Source organism: Anastrepha ludens, chromosome 3 (genome assembly GCF_028408465.1).
Source record: "Anastrepha ludens isolate Willacy chromosome 3, idAnaLude1.1, whole genome shotgun sequence".
Lineage (NCBI taxonomy): Eukaryota > Metazoa > Arthropoda > Insecta > Diptera > Tephritidae > Anastrepha > Anastrepha ludens.
In genome coordinates, this window is record NC_071499.1 from 104560074 (window position 1) to 104582805 (window position 22732).

General features: G+C 35.4%; 1 protein-coding gene across 9 annotated transcripts in view; it reads right to left on the reverse strand.

Moving 5' to 3' along the window:
- Positions 1–6067: 6067 nt before the first annotated feature.
- The window catches only part of LOC128858682 (ubiquitin-conjugating enzyme E2 Q2), a 45753-nt gene continuing 29088 nt past the window's right edge, over positions 6068–22732 (reverse strand). For 8 of the 9 annotated variants that reach the window (XM_054095146.1, XM_054095145.1, XM_054095143.1 and 5 more), the window contains 7 exons: positions 18905–19021; positions 18257–18520; positions 18080–18154; positions 12082–12373; positions 11873–12021; positions 7304–7382; positions 6068–7249 (listed from right to left, as the gene is read on the reverse strand). In XM_054095146.1, coding sequence (XP_053951121.1) covers positions 7218–7249; positions 7304–7382; positions 11873–12021; positions 12082–12373; positions 18080–18154; positions 18257–18520; positions 18905–19021 — 1008 coding nt within the window. In that variant the 3' untranslated portion in view covers positions 6068–7217. The remainder of the gene's footprint in view (positions 7250–7303; positions 7383–11872; positions 12022–12081; positions 12374–18079; positions 18155–18256; positions 18521–18904; positions 19022–22732) is intronic. The other variant, XM_054095150.1, reaches the window with a different exon arrangement.

The window sequence follows — 22732 nt, forward strand, 5'->3', positions numbered from 1 at the left end:
TTTTTTTCAAGAGTTATCGCCAATTTTGTTTTTCGGCTCAAACTCGATTTTTTTTTAATTATATAAGAAATTTTTTTTTTAAATGCTCATAACTTAGTCAAAAATGAACCGATTTTAATAATTTTGGGTTCAAAATGATTGTCAGTTGCAAAAAAGTAGTTTAAAATTTTTTATTTTGCAGAAAACAAAAAGTGCGAAACAGGTTTTTTACTCAAAAATGCATTACAAAAACAACGCATTTTAGCTACTGGGTATTCAGCTTAATTGAAGTTTGAGGTGTCCTCTTGATTTGGAAAAAGTTATAAAAAAAAAAAATACTCTTTTTGAAATATTGAATTTCGAAAAAATTTCAATTTTTTTTCTTTTTTGCTAAATAAAAAATTTTCAACTACTTTTTTGCAATTGCTTCTACATGAAGTCGCTCGTGTAAGTAATTACGATCATTTTGAACCCAGAATTATTAAAATCGGTTCATTTTTGACTAAGTTATGGGCATTTAAAAAAAAATTTTTCTTATATAATTAAAAAAAATCGAGTTTGAGCCGAAAAACAAAATTGGCGATAACTCTTGAAAACAATTTTTTTCGGCCGAACAAAAAAATACGTACCTCATTATTTTGACCAGAGACAAACATATTTCAGTTACATCGAAATCGAAGAACATGACCCGAATAGCCCGGTTGAATTGAAATGGAAAGCATCTTAATTAACATTTAAACGAATTTTTCTTGCAAATTTGTACTAATATTCAGTTTTCATCCTTATTTTTTATGTTTATCATCTACACTTTACGGGCACGTTGGAGAAAATACAGAAGGTCGTTTAATCGGTTCTCAGCGAGTTTGATGGAATCAGCTGATTTGCGTCGGCTAAACTGAGTTTGTGTTGGTGATATAAAAAAAAAATCAAGGCTACCACTGCTCATGTTACCCCGTTGCCGTCTGAACAACGGTTGATTGGAAGACTGATTGTATTCAAATAACCTCACTTTCCATATTTTATTTTCATTTCATTCGCCTCTCTCGCTGTCTAAGTCCCTATGACGTAACAACCAAAATTACTTTCACAATTTTTACTCGACTTCTTTTTTTTACGAATGTGCAGTATCCCCTACATTTCTATGTTTTTTCTATTCTGCATTTTTTTCTTGAGAGAGTAGCAGGGAAATCAAGAATAATAGAAATAAGATTGCGCCCATCAGAGAGAGCATGACGTCATAATGGTGCATGAGAGAGATGTGAAAACGCGAATAAGAATGCAAGAAGAAGAAATTACACAAACAACACACGAATAAATTGCACAATTGTTACGTCTGTCAAATTCGTTGAGAGTAACGTAGCGGTACCACGATCCGCGCCACCTTATTATTCTTGCCATTATGCAGAGAAACTGATCTTATATGAGTGCCCTATCAAAGTATATTCCCAATACTTTTTGATTTCTTCTTGCTACAAATTCTCTTGCCGAGTTTAAAATTTTAGTATAGAATTTATATTAACTGCTTTATTTTCGTTTCGAGATTATTGTTTATTTCTTGAAACAAAAACTTTCTCATATTTTTTTATATAACTTATATATAAATTTAGTACCGTTATATGGTTATTTTTTTAATTACAAAATTGCTCTACGCTTTTCCTTAAAGTTTTTAAAAACCCGCTAAATTTTGTTAATTTTTCCGCAACTTCCTTTTACATAATTTATAACCAACTTTTTTAAACTTTTTTTTTCCTCTTAGAATGAAATTTTTTGCGAATCTAACAATTTGGTATAAAATTTGTGTTGAAAGTTACAGAAATTTACTCAACTCTTTTCCTATTATGTTTATAAAAAATTCATTTTTAATTTTATCCTAAACATTTTTTTTTTTAACTTTCTTTCTCATAATTTATAACCAACTTTTTTAATCGTTAGAATGGAATTTCTTACAAATCAAACAATTTTGTACAAAATTCATGTTGGAAGTTTCAGAAATTTACTCAATTCTTTTTCTATTCAGCTTTTAAAAAACTCATTTTAAATTTTATTCTAAAAAATTTTTGTTCAACACTTTTTCACATAATTTATAACCAATTTTTTTTTATCCTTAGAATAAAATTTCTTGCAAATCCAACCATTTGGTAGAAAATTTATGTAGAAAGTTACAGAAATGTACTCAAATCTGTTTCTTTTAAGTTTTTAAAAACTCATTTTCAATTTTATCTTGAAAAAATTTTCTGAATTTTCTTTCATATACAGTCAAACGTCTATCACTCGAATTTTCTATAACTCGAACTAAATCGAGTGGCAACAGCGTTTAGTGAGCAATATAGACTAAATTTTAGTACCATAACTCGAACTTCTCTAACCCGAATTTCTCTCTAACGCGAATAAAAATTTGAGCAAACGCTTCTCTAAGTCGAATTATTTATGGGACATTTCAAATTATATACTTGTTTATTTATTTATTTTTTTCGAGGTATTCGAAAGTTTCTTTTTTGGCTTTTTGACGTTTCTTTTTTGTGTAACGTTCGCTAATTAGTTTTAATAGCAGGTTTTCCCACAGACGACGACATTATTAAGTACCTTAGCAGTGGTATAAAAAGTGATGATGAGAGTTGAGTGGAGGAGATTATTTATATTTGCAAACGAATGACAACTAACGGCCCCTGTTCCTATAAGGCTTTGAATAAATTAGGAACTATTTTAAATGAAAACTCCAAAAGCCAATTCGGTTTTCAGCCACTCATTTCAGATTATGTTAACGCATTGCAACTTTTACTTTTGGTTGCAGTTTCTTTAAAACAAAAACATAATAATTTTCTACAACTCGCAGTCTCCATAAGTCGAACACTTTCCTGGGATAATAGTGGTCCGTTTATAGAAGTTTCACTGCAATTTATAAATAACTCTTTTAAGCGGAAGAATTTCTTATTAAAATTTTTATTAAAATTCACTAGTTGGTATGCAAATTTATGTCAATATTTTACAAAAACAAAAAAAAAATAATAATCTAAAGTTCACCTTTGCTTTTACAACACTTTTTCCCTTGCGTTATTAAAAATGCGCTGTCAGATGTTATTTTATGTGTTTCCTACTAAAGTTGCCATTTAAAGAAAGTTCTATGTTTTTGTTTTTTTTTTGTTTTTTTGTATAAACATAGTTTTTTTTTCCTATCATAATTCGAGCTCGATGTTGGACTATAATTTGTAATTGTTAATTGTAAAATAATTCTTTTAAGGGTAAGAAACAAATGTTTACCAAAGTTCACTAGCTGGTATACAAATTTACTTTAAAATAAAAAAATAAATAAAAAAAAAATGAAAAAAGTTAAAAAAAATCTCAAGTTCACTTTTCGTCACTTTTCCTCTTGGGTCATTAAATAGGCGCTGTCAGCTTTTTTTCATATAAAAATTTCTCTTGCCCAACCTTAGAAGTTGCCATTTATAGAAAGTTAAGTTCTGTAAAAACAAAAAAAAAAAAAAATAAAACAATGGTAATCCGAGTTCGTAATTTATAAATAACGCTTTTAAGCGTAAAACACTAATTTTATATCTCAAAGTTTATGTCTGTATCTGAAAAAAAAAAACACAAATTTCACCGTTGTTTTTTCAACATTTTTTATCTTGGGTTTTTTAAAATTCACTGTCAGCTTTTTTTCATACAAAAGTTGCTTTTTTCTAACATTATCATTTTCCTGTTCCTCCTGTTAAAGTTGCCATTTAAAGAAAGTTCAATGGTTTCGCTTGCAAAGATATTTCATTTTCCTATTGTTTTTAAAAAAATTTTAACGAAAAAAAATTAAAAGAAAAATAAACAAAAATTAACATCTAAAGTTCACCGTCGTCTTTTCAACACTTTTTCTCTTGGGTCATTAAAAAGGCGCAGTCAGCTTTTTCTCATACAAAAATTTCTCTTTTCCCAACCTTATCTTTTTCCCGTTTCTCCTGTAGAAGTTGCCAGGTAGAGAAAGTCCAATGGTTACGAAAAACAAAAAAAAAAAAACAATGGCGATCCGATTTCGTAATTTATAAATAACGCTTTTAAAGGCAAGAAACCCTGAATGTAAACCCGGGTCAAGTGTCTCGAACAACTGTCTGGCTTAGATGTCAACAACCTAATAATAAGGTTCTTAAACCGCACTGACATGCCGTAAATAACTGGCAAACAAGTTGGTAACGAGGATGTGGCAACAAAATGGTGCGGAAGCGCTAGTCGGATTCTGGATGAATCTCCACTCTAACCAAACAACCAAGGGAAAGAAACACATTTTATACCTTAAAGTTTCTGTTTATATGTATCTAAAAAAAAACCAAATAATAATAATAATAAAAAAGTATAATAATAATAATAAAAAAATAATAATAATAATAAAAAAAAAATAGTAATAATAATAAAAAAAAAAACATAAATTTCACCGTGTTTTTTCAACACCTTTCTCCTTAGGTTTTTTAAAACAAAAGTTGCTTCTTTCCAACCATATCATTTTCCTGTTTCTCCTGTTAATGTTGCCTTTTAAAGAAAGTGGTTTTGTTAGCAAAAATATTTCTCACTCCCCATTGTTTTTCAACAAAAATTGAATTTTTTTTTTGTTGCATAAAGATATTTTTTTCCCTATCGTTTTGAAAAAATATAAATTCTTGTATTAAAAAGATATTTCTACTTCCCTATCGATTTTTTTTTCTCAAAAAAATTTTTTTTTCCTAAAGATATTGTTTTTCCCCATGATTCATTATTAAAGGATTGCTCACTAATGACATTAGAATTCTGACACTCCCTTACAAAAGGTCGCATTTAAAAAGGATGAAGAAAATCGAAATATTAAACAACTTTTTGCTTAGAATGGTAGTAAAATAGTCCTTTTTTAGTTAAATTACAATATAAAAAAATATAAAGTATAAACGGAAATTGCCAAGTATGATATTAAAAAAAATGGTTTAACTTAATGCCAGAAGTATATTTTGTGAATTAATTTTTAAATTCAAAACTGATCAGATACTTCGTGATTACCTAAGTATTATGACCTTGAATTCTATCATAGAATAAGCGAATCCATCATGAATTTGGTTGACTAAAAACAAGCTTTGAACATACTCTCGGCGCTTTACTTTACCATGCCTTGCCCACGTAAGTTTGGAGTTTTGACCACCCAGTCAAGAATATTCTTACATTCATAAATACTACTAACAAACTACCTGCACTTATTTAAACTAATATAATTATTATTATATCGACGGCAATTGCCGTAGTCGAATAGCTTGCTGCGTGACTACCATTTGGAAGTGCAAGGATTCAAAGCCCCGGGCATGAAACACCAAACGATAGGAAATGTTGTTTGTAATGGCGGTCGCTCTTCGGCGGCCAATGGCAAACCTCCGAGTGTATTTCTGCCGTAAAAAAGCTCCTCATAAAAATCATCTACCATCCGGAATCTGTGATTAATTAAATATTGCTAAATGAGCTCTTGTTGGTAACCTATGTATTTTTAAAGTAATCTAGTAGGCACGTTCATTGCCCCAAAAAGATGCGCTATCATATCCTGATTTAAGCTGTATGTCAGGATGTTTTCCATATCGTTTTGGTTATGGATTATGGACATACCGAGCAAGTTCTTCTGTTTAAAAACCCTTTTCAAAGCACAATTTTTTTACTACAAATTTTACTTTTCTTCCACTTTTGATAAAAATTTCTAGAGTTAGCAACCCAGTGTCTTGCTAAGGGAGCCGATTTGTCAAGAGGAAATGAGAAAGCTGCTTACTGAGCAAACCTTTTATTATTGAATCGTGGTTTTTCCCCATCGCTTCGAAAAAAAAGAAATTGAAAATCTTGTATTATAAAGACATTTCCCTTTATCAAATAAAAATTTAACATTTTTTTTAAAGATATTTTTTTTCCTATCGCTTTAAAAAATAATGGAAAATCTTGTATTACACACATTTTTCTTTCCTTATTTTCAAGAAAAAATTAATTTTTTTTTATTGCATAAAGATATTTTTTTCATATCGCTTTAAAAAAAAATAGAAAAACCTGTATTATAAAGATATTTATTTCTATTTCCCTATCGCTTTTCAAAAACTCGTTTAAACACAGATTTCTCTTTCGCAATATTCCCTTCTCTCTTTATTATTTATACATTTATATGTACGCTTTGCCGTTGCGAGATTATATGCTAACACGTTTTATTTAAAATTAATATTATGTGAATTTTATAAATATACAGCCTTAAAATTAGATTTCGCAATTCAGTTTTAAATGAAATTTAAGCACAATTAATATTTTAATTAAATTAGTAATAGAAGCTTTGCGTTTATTACAACTTGGTTTTCGTACTCTCATTTTCTTGCCTATTTATTTTTTCGTTTCATATTTTTAATATATTCTTTGCTTTGTTTTTGTAAATAAACATTCCCACATACTACGTTCGTTCTGCATTACAACACACACAACTCCACTAATTTACGCTAGTACGAGAACATTTGCAAAACATAAATTCTACATTTGGGGCTGCGCGAAATTCCTAAACATACCTACAAGCATAGAAACAAAATGAAATGTGTAGTTTATTTTCGCACATACGTGAAAAATTTCTTCATTTCATGACCAATGCAACAGTTATACAAAATATGTTTAATTATTATAATTATAATTTTTTTATCAATGCCTAACAAAATGGTTATGGTTTTTTGTTGTTGATTTTTTTCAAACAGTGATTTCTACTACTAAAAATACAATTAATGACATTTTAGTTAAACAACATGCATTTTTATAGAAGTTTTTTTTAAGAATATTGGTCTTTTCACAAATGATAAACGGAAAATTTCTATGTAAAAAATGTTGTACGCTATTTTCGTTTTCGTGTCTTGTGGTCACATGCTTCCAACTGTATTATGCACAATATTTATTTATAAAGTAATTTTAAAAATTATGTGTGTATGTAATATTTGCGCTTTCCTGCCAAGAGTTTTCATTTTTATGATTATTTGCTTACACCTCAATGTTGTGTTTACTAATATTTTCTAGTTTTCTTACATGCTTAGTGCCTTTTATGTATACATGGATAGATTTGTTTGCGTTTTATATCAACTATAATTTAAGTATATTTATAAGGTTTATATTTTATGTTAAGTTTTTTTTGTTTCTTTTTTTTTAACCAAGGAAATGATAAAAACGTGTATTAATATGTATGACGAACTACTCTATTTATGTAGGGTAGAGAAAAAATCATCCATGACGTTTGCTGCTTAGCCATCTTCTTTTGGCGGGGTGAACCAACCTGTAAAAGAAATGTAATAATTTTTATAGAATTATGCAAGCACATTGAACCTACCATTTTTCTCGTGTATTTGCACCAGTGATTTGAAGCTCTGCTGTGCACGTGCCAAGCTGTACTGGCCCTGTGATAAGGCCTAAAGTTGGGATTTAGAAATTCCAAAACAAACAACAAAATAGCAAAATCTCACTAACAACTTAAAACTCTGCAGTGGGTGGCCAAATTATTAGGGACAGCACTCATATTTGCTTATTGACTGTTTTGCGTTCGGTTTCAAGTAACGCTCGGGAAATTTACTACTAGAAAATTTTATTACCAATTATTATTTGTTCCCAAGACAGTCGAGTCGAAAATAATGGAATTATTCTATGAAATATTTCGTAAATATATTTAATTACGCAGTAAAACAGATTCTATATATTTAATGAAACCACAACAAACAAAGGCTAATGAAAGTTTACAACTCGCATAAAAAAACCTAAGAGATTTTTTAGCCCATAGATCTGAGCTTTTAAGGGTGGTCTAGGGCACGAAAATTTCACATATTTTCACGATTTTTTTTTTTTCATTAAAAATTTAAAAAACGATGTTTCAACTTTTCGGGCTTATTAGTACGTTTATTGAGCATACAAAAAAAATTTTTTTTTTACTTTTGAAACAATATTTATTATTATAAAAATGCCGCTGAAGATGACCCTCTCGAAAAATCTAACCCGGATGGCGTAGATGATTTCGAGACTTCTAGCCATCTGAAACACAAAATTCAAGAAGATTCTTAATCAGAAAGAGTGCAGTTATGGTCGGAACTAGAACAAATCGAATAATTGACAAAAAAGTTCGTAAAATCGGGGTTTTTCCACTAGATTTTTAGTTTAAAAAATAGGAAATTATTTAAATAAAATTATGATTCTAGTTCCGACGATAGCCACCCATGTTGTGAACAACATATCCAAATTTCACGTCATTCGGCTGAATAGTTTTTTTGTTTTCATCCCCGCCGTGCCGAAAAAAGTCGTTTCGAGATAAATGAGTTTAAAATTTCAGGTACAGGAGCGCGCAGATCGCTCTCTACGTAGTTAATGGGCTGTACAAGCTATAATATTGAGAATTTTCGTATGAAAATTTCACAGTATATTCTTAAAGCTCTATACTTTCGAGATATCGAAAAACAAAAAAACGATTTTTTGAAATTTCTAGACCACCGAGTCCCCTTAATACAGTTTGTCTCATAACACATGGGCTGAAAAGTCCCGGGCCTAACACATAGATGGCACTAGTTTTATTGCATTCACTTTCGTCGAGCTCCTCCTCCAATTTGTGGCGTGCGTCGTGTTGTTGCTCCACAAATGGAGGGACCTACAGTTTCAAGCCGACTCCGAACGGCAGATATTTTTATGAGGAGCTTTTTCATGGCACAATTACACTCAGAGGTTTGCCATTACCTGCCGAGGGGCGACCGCTATTAGAAAAAACGTTTTCTTCATTTTGATGTTTTACGGAGATTCGAACCTACGTGCTCCGAATGGTAGCCACGCATCAACCCATTCGGCTACAGCGGTTGCTAAGCTAAGACAGTCAGTTAATACTAACCTTAAAAAAACAGCTGTTAAAATTTCATGTTATTCTATTCATTAGTTCGTGAGTTATTGTGCTAACTTTGTTTATTTTTTATTTTCAAAACAATGAACCGAAAATAGTTTCGCGTTTTAATTTTACACTGTTTCTTGATGGAGAAAAATACCGTTCTGGCGAAACAATAGCTTGAAAAGTGTTATGGGGACTCCGCTTCATCAGACACAACAATAAAACGATGGTTTGCTAACTCCAAACGTAGTCGTAGACACCAGAGATGCACAACGCAGTGAACGTCCAAATGAGGCGGTAACACTAGAAAACTTCACAAAAAAATCCACAAAATCGGTTTTCTTTATCGAAAAGTGAACTTGCGTGAGTTAGCTGACATCGCGCGCAAAACTGCCGCTGCACGTACTGCAATCAGGTTGAGAGGTTCGGGCTTCAGGCTTGACCTCACTTACGGACACTCAAGTATCCTTAGAAACTTTGGGCTCATCCCCCCCGACAACGGATCAGTGTGTACCCTCGCTTAGTCAAAGCGCAACTTTCTCCACCTATATTCCATCAAGGGAGGAGTGGACTGGGTGCAACACTTGGCGTAAGGGTTTGGTGAACGAACCTGTTCACGGATGGCTCGAAGTTGGACGATAGGGTCGGAGGAGGAGTATTCTGCAAAAAGCTCCCCAACAGACTCAAATTCAGATTAAGAGTGTGTTCCAAGCAGAGGTAGTCGCAATGAAAGAAGTAGCTGATTGGTTACTTGCGTAATAAGGTAAATATTTACTCTGAGCGCCAAGCGGCAATTAGGGCCCTGGGCTCTATTATGGTGCACTCGTAACTAGTCAGGGAATACCTGGTTCCACTTACAATTGCAGCAAAATTCTTTGACATAAGGCTAATCTGGGTACCTGGTCATAGTGACATCGCCTGAAACTGAGAAGCGGACGAGCTGGGCAGACAGGCGACCTGTGAGGTAGTGTCCCCGCGAAAGGAGAGGATCGGGATGCCCTTGACATCCTACACTCTACTCCTGGAAAGATGGGCTTCGCGTCTACTCAGCGAGTGCTGGGCAAATACACAACTTGCAAGGTCGCTTCAATCCTTTTGACCGCATGTGGATGACAGAATCTCAGCTCTCACTTCTTTCCTACGCCTGCTGTCATTGCAGGCCTTGCTATCAAAAATCGTATAAACTTCAGCATACAGCGTTCAAAATCCACAAAATTTTAGTTTTAAGAGAACTTTTGCTTCGTGCCCTACTTTCACACCCTGGTGGCCTGCGACTAATATTCGAGGGCTGCACTGTAGTTTTTCGTCAATTTTGTTTCATTATTGACCTTTCCACTATTGGCGTGAGCTTTTCTGGTCTGCCACTGGAGAGTTTTAACTCTAACCGATTTTCGTTTTCTAGGCGATTTATAATGCTGTAACTGTCCTTGCATTAATAGAAAACATTTCAGGCATTTGTTTTGCGGATTTAGGTAATTATAATAAACCAATTGTATTATATTTTCACTCGCACGATAACCCAGGATTATTGCAAAAACTTTTTTTACTGATGCGCTGTAATGAATACATAGTATGAATCGCTTGTAACTGCCTGGCACATCGAATGTAAGTGCAGCAGCAACCAAAACTATACAAAAAACATACATAGTGTACCGTTAAGTTTCTGGTTTTTGTTTACGTTTTGACGAGTTGAGACAACGCAAAATATGATGCATTTTGGTTTTTGTTGTTGTTCGTTTAAGTAACTATTTTTGTTTATTGGATCAAATATTAGAAGGCATTAGTAAAGTGTTCTGCTACAAAAAAACCAAAAACAAAAAATTCAAAGTAATATGCCATAATCGAATCTATATACAGGGTGGGCCATATAGCGTTTGCTTTTTGAATCACCTATTTTTTTGAGAATGGTAACACAAATGACATGTCAAATGTGTTCATAATTTACTTAAAGGTTTGACATTTACGAAATGGGACGCTATACGCTTGAACAAAATTGGGAAATATTGAAAACCTATTTCCAAAGTGGTGAGTCTTCTTCTTCTTTTCTGATTAAGCTCATGTTCACATCGGTGGCTACGTCAATAAGCAAAATTGTCGGATTTGGGGATCAGAAAATCCACACGTTACTGTAGAGAAGCAAATGCATCCACAACGAGTCACTGTTTGGTGCGGTTTTTGGTCTGGCGACATCACCGGGCCATTTTTTTTCGAAAATGAGCTAGGAGCCGCGGTTACAGTAAATGGCGAGCGTTACCGTGACATGCTCAACGAGTTGTTTCCAAAAATTGATGAGGATGACATGGACGACATTTGGTTTCAACAGGACGCTGCAACTTGTCACACTGCCAAAGTTACACTCGAACTTTTGGCTACCGTTTTTGAATTCCGATATCAATTGGCCGCCTCGGAGCTGTGATTTACGCCCGTTGGACTATTTTTTGTGGGGAGCCGTTAAGGACAAATGCTATGCGAACCATCCAGAGACGATTGATGCTTTAAAACACGAAATCGAAGTTGCCATTCATGAAATTGGAGCCCAAACAATCGAAAATGTGCTTAAAAATTGGGTTGATCGAATGGCCTACTGTAAGCCAGTCGTGGCAGTCATTTGAACGATATTATTGTTCATTCATAAATGACAATGTTCAATCTTCAAAATAAAAAAAAAAGTTTGAAAAAATATTGATTAGTTTTTTTTTTATAGCCGATTCCCACCCTATAGAAAATAATTCTAATATAATATACAATATTAAATTGTGAAAAGAATATGAGACAAACTGTATGTATTCGGAGGCATGAGCCTCAATGTCGTATCACTGTATTATTTAAAGATATGAAATAAATAAGAATTTGCCGGTTAGACGAAATTTTATTTCCAAAACCACTCGGAGTTCAAATTTTTTTTCCTTTGTAGCCCCTCACCGCTTAACTGAATACACTTCGAGTATCAGTTATATGTTAGAAAAAAATCTTGAACTAGAAAATATACAAATCTGTGTACTGCCCCTATTAAAATGGCTACCCACTGCTCATGAGACTTACCTTCGTGGCGCCAAATTGTATTCTGGCTTTGCCCTTTACTAGTGTTGCCGCAATTTGCATGATTACAGCTTCTACGGTGTAAGCAGAACTCCAGCCCTGTTTTGTGAGCAACTCCATACAAATGGCACCGCCCACAAGTACATAACCCCCTAAGAAACGTTCACAATTTTAAGTAAAAGATTCCATTTTTAATTTATATTCGCACACACCTGATATTATCGGATGCACGACGCGTACGAATGGCGGTTCGAATGGATAGGTTTCTTTGAAAATAATATTCAGCAATATGCTGTCTTTGCCTTCCTTCTCCTTGAGCATGACCAAGTCGTTGTGTAGCGGGCTGTCGGGATCCACCGATTTCAGGCGTATATTCCATTCGTATATCGAATCGTTTACCAGATCTATTGAGTACATATTACTCTTAAACGAATCGGAACGGTAAATGTCACGCAGCTCTTTCATGAGACGATCGGTCGCTTGAACGGAACCGGAAACTGAACCCTGCAGAATTCAAGAAATTAGAAGAAAAAAAAGAGAATATTACTAGATTAGAAAAAAAACAGTTTAGTTTAGTTTAGTTTTCTAGTCAATTTTCCTTAGCTTTCTAGTCATTTCAAAAATAGTATGAAGATATTAGAGTAAAAAAAAGTTCTTTGAATTTTTTCAAAAATAATTATCTGCCTTAAATTATAATTAAACAAATTTCATTCTTGAAATATGCAAAGCTTTCGATAGTAAAAACTCAATAGTTTCCAAAATTCAACGGATGTGTAATCCGCGCTCAAGGCGGTATATTAAAAAATCAATAGAATTTAGAAACGCGTTTTAGTTCTCCCAGATTTTTTTCTTTTGGTTCAATAAAATTCAATTTCAGAGAAAAAAAATCTTTCTTGGATTAAGATTATAAACTGGTAAAGCATAAAAAATGTGACACAGATCAAGGCTATGGTTTACTAACTCATTTTAAAGATGGATGTTTCTAACACAGAGAAACCTACATATATAGGATTTCGAAGAAAATATTTGAACTGCAACTCGTTTTCGAATGTAACCAACTGCAGCATCTGAGACCAAAATGTTGCAGTAGGGACCACAGCAGGAGTTAATTGCTGCAGGTTGCGTCATCTCGTAGGCACGTCAGAAGGTTTCTCCGTCAGAGAAGACGAGATCTGATTACACAACAACAATCACTGAATTTCACAGTATACAGAGAGGCTGTTAACGACATTCTACTAGAATTCTTTACCACCTTTATGAAGTCTCGCTCAACGAATGTCGTTATTGGAGTCCAAATCTCATCTATCTTACGTTGGAGAGAAGGTGCGGTCTCGGCAAATATTACGCAATTTTTTTTTCTGATTGAAACAAAAAAAACAGTTATACTATTTTGGTCCATTATACAGATTGTACATGCTTAAGATTTAATCTTAAGCGTAATTGCAGTATGATTGAGATCATTCACTAACTCGTTCGAAAGAAAATAATTTCATTCACACTTCGACGTTATAAATACATTACTGCTGTCAAACCACCATATTTGTTTTATACCAAATGGCTCAATTTAATCTGAATTTACGGTACAGTGCAGCCCGTCGTTTGTTTTCGCGCCACTATCAGCCGAACGCGCGACTCGATGAACAAGAGCGTACGAGCTGAGTGGCAGCGACACACGGACAGGTTCCAACCTTCTTTGTTTAGAGAGAGCCAATATTTACTCCAGGTACATTGCAGATGATTCATATCAAATTTTTATGCGTGCCGATTTTTTTTTTTTTTTTTTTTTTTTAGTTTTTTAACGAGCGCGAATGTCAACAAATTTTTATTAAGAGTTACAAAAGGAAATTGTTTTTAATTTTTTTTTAGGTTGTGAAATGCGATGATCAGAACTGCTGCAGCCCACGCCGGAGTGATCTGCATATGATTCTTCACGACCGTTTTCTGCCACCTCCATATCCTATCACTTAGGTTGATTGACGTTTGATAATTCCGGACTTTAAAGAACAGGACGAAAAGTCATTTGCTCCATTTCTAATACGCCTACCGATTCAACAGCTGAATGCCTTTATCAGCACGCCTTATGATCTCTATTGCCCAAATATACGTGATGATTTAGAGAAACTATGCTGCGTACATGCGGTATTTACTTCGCATCTATCACAAGAGCTGCAGAGCACAGGCGAGCAGCTCACATTGCACCAGCTAAGCAAGTGCTAATGTACCGCAAAGTGCGACCCTCACGGAATGTTGCAAGACGAACTAATGAGTTACTGTGCGCAAGCGTCAACGGCTTAGAGTGGCTAGATCAGAACGAAGTTGAAGGAGCAGGAATTAGAGTAGATATTCTTTTTTTTAATCGCAGTAGTTACGATTTAAGTCTTCTACTCGTATTGTAAAATTTTTATTACACTTATAACTCTCAGCAACATTGATTACTAGTCTTAACTAGTCGTAAATAAAAGCACGAAGCAATTTTTATTTTCTTTTTACAATAACAATGTAATGCGTTTACATAAGAAACCCACATTTTGAAAAATCTCACGTGAGATTGGGGGATGGGGGAGGGGGTTGAATAAAATCTCACGACATCTCATCAGGGGGGGGGGGGGGGGGGGAGGTACAGAAAATTGAAAAAAAAACACCTCACGTAATTTAGGGACGCTTCCAAAGAATTTTGGGGTTTGCTGCTGGAGTAGCAATTTTTTGTCAGATATAAATCTGGTACTGCAGATATGTTACGACCCTACAAGAACACTCCTCGTTATAGGAGAAACTACATAAAAGGGATATTTGACAGAAATCTTGAAAATCAAATCAAAATAGGTTCTAAAGCTCAATATAACGAATCTGATGAATTCCATCCTGCACGTGTGATTTTACATCTCTTTCTAATGCACGTATATTTGTATCACGGACGATAGATCACCCATCATCTATGGGGGGAAAACGAAATTGAGTGAGTAACTTCGGCTGCCACCTCATTGGGGATTCGCCAGCAGAATTCACATGCATTCACACACTCGCCCGTCAGTCGTTGTTCAGACGACAACGAAACTAGGTGAGCGAAGACTGTATTGATGTTTTTCGTATATCACCAACACAACCTCAGTTTTTTTAAACCAGTCGTTGCCATGACCTCGGTTAGGTCAGCACATCAACTGATTCTTCCGAATTCGCTGAGAGCCAGTTAACGGTTTGATCTTGATCACACCTCAACATATTGGGCACAAAATAAAAAAACTAACTGCCGCATGGGTAAGGTAATCGACCCCAGATGCATATACTGCGAAGCACCGAACGATAACGCGGAACACACGTTCTTTAGTTGCAACGACTGGCTCGTGGAAAGAGATGCTCTGATGCAAGATGCTTCAGCGCGAGGATAACTGGAATGCGGTTAAAAGATACGTTGAAGGCGTATTACGGAGAAAAAAGATAGACCTCGACGCAGTACAACAAAGCGAGGACTCACAAGCAGAGACATAATGGTGGAGCCTAACGTGGGCGAATAGAAATATCGATAAAAAGACACGTCTGACTTTTTGAGTGTCTAGATTTCAGTGTCCGCCACTGTACATTGTCTTCGTGTTCTGAAAACAAGCACTAAAAAGGGCACTATGCACTAAACCGTTTTTTCTTTTGGCGTCTAATTTTTAAAAAGAACTTAATTTAGTGCCTAAGGTTGCTTATTGGCATTCTTCTATATGGAAACGTTGTCTGGTGGTGTGCTATGCAGAAAAAAACCGATTCTAATTTATTGAATACGGTGCAGAGATCAGCGGAATTAGCAATATGTGGCGTCATAAAAACCACGCCATCCATGGTTTTGGATATCATATTACATCTGCCACTCCTAGATCTCTTCTGCAAATACTCAGCGGCCTGTTCCGCTTTAAGGCTCAGAGCGAGCTCACAATGGAAGACTGTCACACATAGACATTCCACCATCTTAGACTCCTATACGGATATATCCACTGATTATGACTATCACCCTCCCATTCTCTGCTTCGAAAGGAATTTCTTAATGACAACCCTTTCTAGACTGGAATGGCTTCAAGAAGATCTATCACCCAACACACCCAGATTCAGATTTACACGGACGGATCTAAAATGGGCACCGGTGTAGAATCAGGGTTATATTGCGAAGAGCTTTTTATCAGTGAATTCTTTAAACTACCGGATCGCTGTAGTGTTTTTCAAGCGGAAATAAACGCTATTTATGAAGCGTTAAAATGGCTCATCAACAGATATCTGCATTCTATCGGACCGCCAAGCTGCCATATGAGCATGAATGCATTCCAAATAACATCAAGAAGTAAGTGTCTTACATTGTCGCCAATCTCTTAATGAGATGACCAAACAATATCGTATTATCTTATGCTGGGTTCCAGGCCACAGAGATATACCAGGAAACTGTAGGGCTGACTAACTTGCAAGAAAAGGTACTTGTATGCCAAACATAAGTAATTTTATGGGGGTACCTCTCGCAACTTGTAAGCTTCTTGTTATGGACGCACTAATCAGTTCTGTAAATCAAAGATGGATTAGTGCCAATACCTATGAAATTGCTAGGCAAACATGGCCAAGGCTAAATCTACGTCTGTTCAAGAATATTATACAATTGAGTAGACTTCAAATTAGGGTCTTAGTAGGAGCCCTCACAGGACATTGTCTCATAAGAAATAATGCAAGGAGATTAGGCGTTTACATGCATGATTTGAGTCGTAGCTGCAGGAAAGAGGAGGAGTTGGAAACAATTCAACACCTTTTTTTGCACGTGCCTGGCTCTAAATCCTAGTTCTTAATGAATACATATAATCTATACACTTTAATATGAATGTGGAAATGTAGCCCAGCACCTGCGGTTCACAACAGACCCATTTCGTGGTGTAAATGGCATCGCTGTCTCTATGTGCGATGCGGCTGCCAAACCCAACCTAACTAATCTATATAAAGCCCCAAGTTGGCAACTATGGACGTAACAGAAGAAACAAAAGCGTGTTGAGTAATTATTGCAAATTTCTTAAGTTAAGGGGGGAGCCTGGTTTATGAGGTCTTAAAATTGCATCTCTTTGCGATTTTTTTTTTTTTAAGGAAAAAATTAATTTAACACTGCAAAGTTTTTTCTACAATATCTTTTAATGAACATTTAAAAAGTATAAAAAATTTTTGTACTGGTTAAAATAAGTTGAAAAAAATGTTTAACATAGAAATTAGTAGAGCGCTGCAACGCTGGAGTTTCCAACTGGCGTACAAGATACAGCTCGTAATTATTATCTAAAGCAAAAATTTCAAATGGATTTCTAATTATCATGATTTTTTATTCTAGATGAACTAAGAAAACTTAGAGAAATTCCAAAATTTCAACTTTTTGGAGGTTTTAAAGAAAAAAATGTCTTTCTATAAAAAAAAATTCACTTCAACTTGGTATAAAAATCTTGAAAATTTTATCTATTTTGTTAGTTCAAATAGAACAGAATTTAATACTGAAGGGAACAAGCTATGATTCATTTCAAAAGCTTCATTAGTTTTTTTTTTTCAATTCAAAGAAATCATAAAAATGAAAAGTCGAGAAAAGAAGATAAAGTTTGTACTACAACTGTCCGGTCACGTTAGGTAGTTAACGCTCGCCTACCTTTGGCTTTGTATCTACGGAAATATTGAGAATTAGGCTCTGTAACTTTGTGTGAATATTCTGAAATATATTAGGAATCGCTTAAAACGAAAAAAAAAAATTGATTTTTTTGACTTTATAAACCAGGCTCCCCCTTAAGCCTTCACTAATTGAGTTATAACTGTTTCGAAATTCAAAATTTGCATTCTCACATTTTAAACGTAAAACCTGCTCAAGGAAAATATAAAATGGCAGAACTGTTTCTCGTGAAATAATAAAACCTGAGAGCGGTTTTTTGAATTTCAGTTAATTATAGAAGTCATTGACTTAGTATAAAATCTGGCTAATTCCACACAATGCGAGCTTAAATGTAAATGTCTTATATCATGAATGAAGATATGAAAATAAATTTAACACGCTTTTACGTACTTATTTCATTTTCAAGGTCGAAGCAATGTGAGCAGGCAATTTCAATATTATTCGTACTCCATTAATAAAATTTGTATCACTGCATTTCCCCATTTCTTTTGATTTAATGGTATACATCCTCAGATTTAAAAATAGAATACCAATTCCGATGCAACCACTCAACTCACCTTTAAATAGTCTTGCCTTTGACTTTGTCGCAGTCTTTCTAATGTGGCCAGGTGTTCAACTTCCATTTCATCCTTCTGTGAAATGCCAAAAAGAAAAACAAAAAATCAAATATGTACATCCAAACCAAAAACGCATACATACAAATATGCAAACAATTTAAAACTAAATATAGTTACCTCAACTTTATTCGCGCTACGTCCGTCGTCCATTTCCAATGGCAGATCTTCATCGCCCTCACTCTCTTGTTCACTCTCACAAATCAGATCTTCCACCTCATCTTGGTCCGAATCGATGTCCTCGATCTGGTGCTGCGCTGCGGGCTGTTGATGCAATGGTGACGCACTTGGGGGTGGCAATTGAAACGGTATGGTGAGATTATCAATATCGGGTGGCAGTGGGACATTGTGCAGGCGGCACAGTTCTCGTAACAATATGCCAACCTATGAACGAACCAACAACAAACAAGCATAAACAACAAGTGCATAACTGCATTATGAAAACGTCAAGCGAAGAGTATACCGAACTGATAAAACAAACGAACGAACAAAATAAAAATAAGCACACGCAAAAGTGTACATAGTATTGCTGTTGCTGTTGTTGCGCTGTTATAAATGGTCGCTACCCAGCACAGCTGCTGTTTCGGTGTTTATTATTATTTTTTTTTTGTTCCATTTTATATACATTGACGTACTTAAGTACGTATGCATGCGCCTGTATGAATGTAGGTTTCAATCGGCGGTGTGCGGTCGGAGCTGTCACTATGGCCGTGATGTGAACTAGGCGCTACTGGTGGTCTTTGTGAATTTGCTGATAAGTTCACTCACCTGATTTATAACATGATTATCACGTCCATTCGTATTGCTGAGTATTTGTACGGCATTTGTTACGCTTGTCTCTTCACTCTCTGCAAACCAAACGGGCGGTGAGGATGGATACGTTTCCTGGAAATGAAAAAAAAATATTCACATGTAAGTATGTAATGCGAAAATGAAATTTAACTACTAAAGAAATGCTAATAATAAATGCTACAATAATTATCATTAAGCAGCAGATATCCCCACAGGATGCGGCAGGATGTCGGTAATTACTCAATACGAAATTTGTTTTTCTAATTTTCAGATTAGACGGCCGCTGTAGCTGAATGCTTTTGTGCGTGACTACCATTTGGGAATGCATAGGTTCGAATCTCTGCGCATGAACATCAAATAATAGAAAACGTTTTTTCTCAGCCCGGTCGCTCCTCGGCAGGCAATGGCAAACCTCTGAGTGTATTTCTGCCACAAAAAAGCTCGTGATAAAAAAATATCTGCCGTTCAGAGTCGGTTTACAACTGTAAGTCCCTGCATTTGTGAAACAACGTCAAGATGTGCGCCACAAATTGGAGGAGGAGCTCGGCCAAACACCTAAGAGAAGTATACGCGCCAATTATTTATGATCAGATTGGCGGTACTTTTTCCCAATAGGGTTTTTATGACAGATCACGCGTGACTACTACTAAACTACGAGGGCGGGTCAATAAGTCCGTGACTTTTTTTATTTCTGACCTCTTTACTGAAAAAGAAATACTGCTCCTGTCAACAGGCATCTGTCAGTTGACTCCTGTCAAAATTTGAACGTGCTGCGTTAGTTAGTTTGTGTTTTACAGCTACCTTTATCAGACTACCCAGTAATTTGAGGAGAAAATGGAAAAAAACTGAATTTCGTGTGCTTATTAAGCCGATTCACCCTTAGAAACCCACTGTTTCGACTGTTGTTTGGTCTCTGGGGTGTGGTGATGGATCCATGTTTCGTCCACGGTTACAAAACGGCGCAAAAACTCCTCCATATTGCGATTAAACAACGCCAAACCTTCCTGTGAAATTGTTACACGATTGCATTTGTGGTCGACTGTGAATTACTGGGTAGTCTGATAAAGGTAGCTGTAAAACACAAACTAACTGACGCAGCACGTTCAAATTTTGACAGGAGTCAACTGACAGATGCCTGTTGACAGGAGCAGTATTTCTTTTTCAGTAAAGAGGTCAGAAATACAAAAAGTCACGGACTTATTGATCCGCCCTCGTATATACATAATTTTTTTCAGTATTCATTGACATTTTATCATGAAAAGACTTACGCGTCAACAACCTTTACAAATCGTTAAATTGTAATACCAAAATCGACGCTTTGTGAAAAGTGTTCATCGCGGACTCAGTCCAACTTATGGTGGCCCATTTTTGTTTTAATGTCTACGCCAATAAGCAAAATTGCCATATTTGGCAAGAGTCACTCGAAGCCATTCGAGAACAGCCATTACATCCATTGCAAACAATCGTTTGGGCAGGAGGAATCATCGGCTCATATTTCTTCAAAGACGAGGCTGGCGCCAATGCAACAGTGAATGCCGAACGTTATCGCGCCATGATGAATGTCTTTTTGATGCCAGAAATTGAAACACTTGATCTCCACAATATTTGGTTCCAATTAGTTTCAACAAGACGGCACTTGCGCTTGCCATACAGCCCGCAAAACAATGGATTTACTGCCTCGTCGTTTCGGTGACCAATTTATCTCTCGTCTCGGACCAATGGATTGGTCACCAAGGTCGTGTGTCATTACACCTTTGGACTTTTGTTTGTGGGGTATGTAAAGTCTAAATGCTTTGTGAATAAGCCAGCTTCGATTGAGGCACTGGAAGCCAGCATTATTAAAGTTATTCGCGAGATACCGACCGAAGTCTTTCAGCAAGGCATTCAAAATTGGTGTTTATGGATGACCGAATTACGTCGCAGTTGCGGCCAACATTTAAAAGTCTAGTGTAAGTGCAAGTCCCAAAGGTTATGGGTTCGAATCCCACGTAAATCACGGTCCTCGTACTTTTCCAAATTTTCCTACTTTCCCCTGTTTCTCAAAAACAAAAAAAAAATCTCGACCCCAAACCTTATCCTCTTCATACTTGCTCCCGCACAATAGTCAGCGCATTATTTGCATTGTGCATTGTGGCAACCGCGGTAATAGAGCAGACACACCAAATTTAGCGAAGCCTTCAACCATCTGTGCGATTCTTCTGACAGAAAAATGTGAAACACAGATGGCGCTCTAAACAGTTAGAAGGCGTCTTTCCTAAGCAACGACATAATGCCCACATGCCTTCTAACTGTTTAGAACGCCATCTGTGTTTCACATTTTTCTTTTTCCCACAATTTAAGACTGTCAGAAATCAAAATAGATTAACCAACGCAAGAGTGAGTCTTGTCGAGGCCCTATGCTCCCGAGTGGAGTGAACAAGGAAAAAAAAAATGGTTTTAATATAAAATAAATGAATGATTCTAGAGAAAAATAATAAAGATTGACCAATCAATCTGATTTTTCGTTGTTTTATTTCAATTTAAAATTCGATACCTCTAAATTGCGCACGGTTTACATAGTCAAACTTCTCTAATGCCGCTTTCGATTCACCACTTCCCTGCTTGCTATAAAATCCTACCGCTTGTCAACCGAAAAATTTGTATGTGAAAGCAGCAACAGGTAAGCGATGATGACGCGACTTTGTTTATAGCTTTTACCAGCGACATACTTAGACCAATGCTGCCAAATATAGGCATCGATATTTCCTTATATTTTGCATACATTCAGGCAGGATGTTTTGAAGGAATTGCATAACAGTTTGAGCGGTATATAGTGAGGAGCAGGACGCTTGTCTTTTGATCATTCTACGCCGGAATAAAATCATTTTGCATACTTTCAGGGATTACACATAACAGTTTGTCAAAACGAATATAATGCAGTGCTGCCAAGTCATATGCACCGTTGCTTTCAAGGACATTTTTTGTTTTATTCCCTACTCGTTTGGCGGCTGGTGAATTGAGAGCATCTTATAAGGAGCTGTTGAATAACGAAATCATCTCTCTTGCGAATCAATCTTAAGAATGTTGCTTTTTCGTTTTACTTTTATATTGTTTTGTTCTTCTTATAACGAATTTGCATTCGCTATCGAATTTTTTCTTATAACGAAACATTTTTGCAGCCTTAATTTGAATTTTGAGCAAAACAATTTGTATTTTATTTTCTTCTTTATTGGGCTACTACTACTTTTATTAGGCGATTGACATCCGTTTTTGGGATGCTCTGTACCAGTTCATTTTAAACTGCTGCTCATTTTTAATTTCTTTCTCGTTTTTAACAATTGCGCAATATTTTTCAATGGGTCACAGTTGTGAACAGCTTCGTGGGTTGTGGTCCTTTGAACAATATTTACGCCGTGGTTTTCATACCAGTTTATAGCAAGACGGCTATAATGAACCCATGCGAAATCGCACCAGAACAGAACTGAGGTCTGTATGTTGGTTTATGAATGACAGCAAGCGTTTTTGCAAACAGTCATTCATATAAATTTCGTGATTTATAGTGTCCGTGGTAATGAACGTTTTGCTTTTCATACTACACTGGCAGATGGTTTGCCAAACCTAATATTTTTTAGGGAACTTGTCCAATATTTTTAACTCAAAGGCACCTAGGACTCCTCCTCTCTTCATTGTATGCTTAAAGTCGACTTAAGGCAAACATACGTCAAGTTTTCTCGTCCATAACGACATATTTATGGATGTCTTGGCTGTATAATTTTCACTCTTATTTTGTTCATCATTTCGATTGGGTGCTACAATTTTGTTACA